This window comes from Morone saxatilis, unplaced genomic scaffold (assembly GCF_004916995.1).
Source record: "Morone saxatilis isolate NCDOM2014 unplaced genomic scaffold, NCSU_SB_2.0 Contig5, whole genome shotgun sequence".
Taxonomy (NCBI): domain Eukaryota; kingdom Metazoa; phylum Chordata; class Actinopteri; family Moronidae; genus Morone; species Morone saxatilis.
The window spans coordinates 1303510-1306600 of record NW_023340095.1 but is presented as its reverse complement, the minus strand read 5'-3'; the positions used below and the strand labels follow the sequence as shown (position 1 = coordinate 1306600).

Here is a 3091-nt window from a genome sequence, read left to right as displayed (position 1 = left end):
CCAGCTTTCAGTGACTCTGACAAAGAAATCTGAGGCTGAAGCAAGCGCTAGGGACTCTTTGCATAGCGGTTGCAGTTTCCTGATTTTGGCTATTCCCGGCTAGCTACTGTCTCTCTCTCACAGGCCAGCAGCGCATCTTCAGGTCGGGGCCTCATCAACTGGGAGCGCCTTTATGAGCCTTTCTGAGTGTACTTTAACATCCTGCTCTGAACCCTGTGATATCATGCCTTTTCTACCCCTGGGTTTAGAATGAATGCTGTTAAGCACATTTGTGGGACTCTTTTCAGATCCTGCAGCTCCTGGACTGCTGGGGGAAGCCAACATACTTGCTAGAAAGACATTGCTGCCGTAGATTAACGAGACCTTTTCTTTCTATCATAAAGATCCCCTCTCCACTCATGTATTAGAAACATATACATTTTAAATAGTCGCTTGCAATAATGTGCTTATATGAAAAAAAGTATTAATTTCCACATTAAAATCCTTAAAAAGATATTGCTGGCTCCTTCGTTACCTCATTACAAAAAGTGTTAAAGCAAGTTGCATACTGGACCAGGGGGGTTTGATTTTCCAAACGATTTGCTGATGTCACAAATCGATACCCGTAGACCCTGCCCCCTTAAATCATTGTTCATGCTGAGCCCACAAAGAAACTTTTCAGTCTTTCCCTTTTTAGCAGAATGGTGAAAACAACCTTAAACAAAACTGTTGGTACATATATCATTCTGGGGCTCAGGATGGAGGATCCAACTGGCTGGAATATAAACGTGTAGTCAGCTACAGCATTTCCAGTTACGGCTGATGCGTATTTTCATCATCATCGCAATATAAACGAAGAACAATGAACACATTGGCCAAGAGGACTGCCTTGAAAACGATGGAATAAGAAACAATGCTTCTTAATCAGGGATGGTTCTACAGAAGACCCACATATGTAAACAGCGTTCCTGTAGCGACAGGAGGACAGGAAGAATGATACTGGGACTGATGTCTGTGTTTTCCTAAAATTCAGTATTTGATGGTGAGGAATCTGATCAGGCCAGTTTTGGGCAAATATCTGCCGACGTGAAATGATGAACAGCCGCTAAGGTTCCCGCTACCCAAGTCGGGAACTCGCCATATCATTTTGTAAATGACCGCTGGTTGTACCTTTGTTTCCGAATAACAGCGTTGGGCAGAGATAGCTGAGACTACGAGAGGCTTAAAAAAAGTTTGGGAGGCCAGCGGAGAGGACTTTGCGGGCGAACTTCCAGGGGAGAAAAGGGGGAAGTAGGGTTTGACAAGATAGATTTTAAGAAAGACTTTATTGATCTTTCACACTGCGGGAAATGGTTACTCGCTACAGCCACCTCAAGCAGACCACAATAGAAATGAGAAATTACACAGTCTAGATAAAAAATTTAATAGAAAAATACAAGAATATAACTATAAAATAGAATAAATTGAACATATATCCAGCAGATCACGTCCTAAACACTGTTGAGCACTGATCAGGTAACAACCCGATTATCTGTTTATCAGGATTCATGCGCGGGGGGGGGGGGGTGGGGGGGGGTATCAGACAGCAAGTGAACATTTTTTCCTCAGAGTTATGTGTTGAGAATCAGGAAAAAATGGGCAGCTGGTTGGGAGGATCGCTAGCGACTTGACAAGGCCCCGAAATTGTGGATGGGCCGAGCTGTCAGAGCAGCTCCAAAGGCTGCCAGGCTTCTTCGTGGGGTCCCGGTCTGGCAGGGGAGGTCAGTACTATCAAAAGTGCGGGTCAAGAAGAGGAACAGAACCACGAGAGCAGGTCATGGTGGGCCAAGGCCTCATTGCATGCAGGGTGGGAGGTGTAAGGCTGGCCTGTGTTGGTCCGATACCAACATGACGGCTGACTGTAAGCCGAAAACTGCTGAAACAGTTGAATGCTGGTCTTGGATAGAAAGGGTCAGAACACACAGTGCAGAGGAGTTGCTTGTTGTATGGGGCCTACCGCAGGTGTTCATAATGTTCATGGCTGGATGGGGATAATTGTACTCCACAGGGAATATTGGTGGGGTGGCAGGAGTAAACAGCTCTGCTGAGCGGTCGTGTCTAAGACAGTAACTAACAAACTATGGACTTAAATCCGCAGCCAAGGAGTTAGGCAAGCTAAACGACGTACTGGGCACTTTTGGGACGGACAAAGCCTCTTCCTTCGTTGAGGTTGAACTCCGCCATCTTTTCCGATTCAAATTCTGGTAGTATGTATACAATCCGGGTTCTGGATTTGGTGGGTGGCGTTACGTGCTAGGTGTGTGATGTCAGGAGTTGCGTCCTTTAAAGCGCACCAAGTCGCCACCATGGTATGTAAAACTGTAAGAACAGGGTACTTAAATAGTGAAAAAACAAGGACGGTGGATAAGTAGTTGGCAGACGTTTAGAGACAAAACCAGTCTGTTAATGAGTTGAAGAGGTTCTGACAGCTGTGGAATAAGAGGTAACCTTCGGGATAGCGCTCAGTCTTGCACTGTGGGTGGCAAGTAGTCTGTTGATGAAGGGAGGCTGCCTCAGGACCCCTTACAGTCTCATACAGGGGGTTTTAAGGAGGTTAGTTGTGCCATGGGATTGACATCAGGCTTGGCCTATATACAAATAAAACTGAATTAAATCATTTCAACGCAGTTATCTGTTGAACACTGTACACACTGGTTGTGCTTTACACATCTGACCCCTGCAGTTTTAGGATTTCAGTGGCCATTTTGGAAAAGCTTCATTTTGGGGGAGAAAACTGCTGAGATGAGAGAAAGAAAAATATGTTTACAATGACTTAATGTGGATGTACTCTCACTCAGCGTACGGTGGTGGGGTGTGTCCTGGGGGAGGGAGGGAGGAGGAAGAGATAAATGAAGGGTATGACTCACAGAGAGCTCAGCAGCTTCTCTTCTCTCTGATGATGGAAGAAGTTGAACTCTGCTTTCCACAACTCAACACCTCCTGCAGGAGGCTGGAGCGTCCTCAGTCTGAGACTCTGCTCATTAACATCCTGCTGTTCTTCATCTCTGTGCTCACTGCTGCTCTCAACCTGCTTGTCATCATCTCCATCTCCCACTTCAGGCAGAGATCAACC

At 45.9% G+C, this 3091-nt stretch overlaps 2 protein-coding genes across 2 annotated transcripts in view; both read left to right on the top strand.

Annotated features, from left to right (window-relative positions):
• The window catches only part of LOC118339125 (trace amine-associated receptor 4-like), a 1212-nt gene extending 1109 nt beyond the window's left edge, over positions 1–103 (top strand). The window contains exon 3 of the mRNA XM_035676663.1: positions 5–103. Coding sequence (XP_035532556.1) covers positions 5–103 — 99 coding nt within the window. The remainder of the gene's footprint in view (positions 1–4) is intronic.
• Positions 104–1866: 1763 nt separating this feature from the next.
• LOC118339120 (trace amine-associated receptor 13c-like) overlaps positions 1867–3091 on the top strand; it is a 3406-nt gene continuing 2181 nt past the window's right edge. The window contains exons 1-2 of the mRNA XM_035676655.1: positions 1867–1879; positions 2817–3078. Coding sequence (XP_035532548.1) covers positions 1867–1879; positions 2817–3078 — 275 coding nt within the window. The remainder of the gene's footprint in view (positions 1880–2816; positions 3079–3091) is intronic.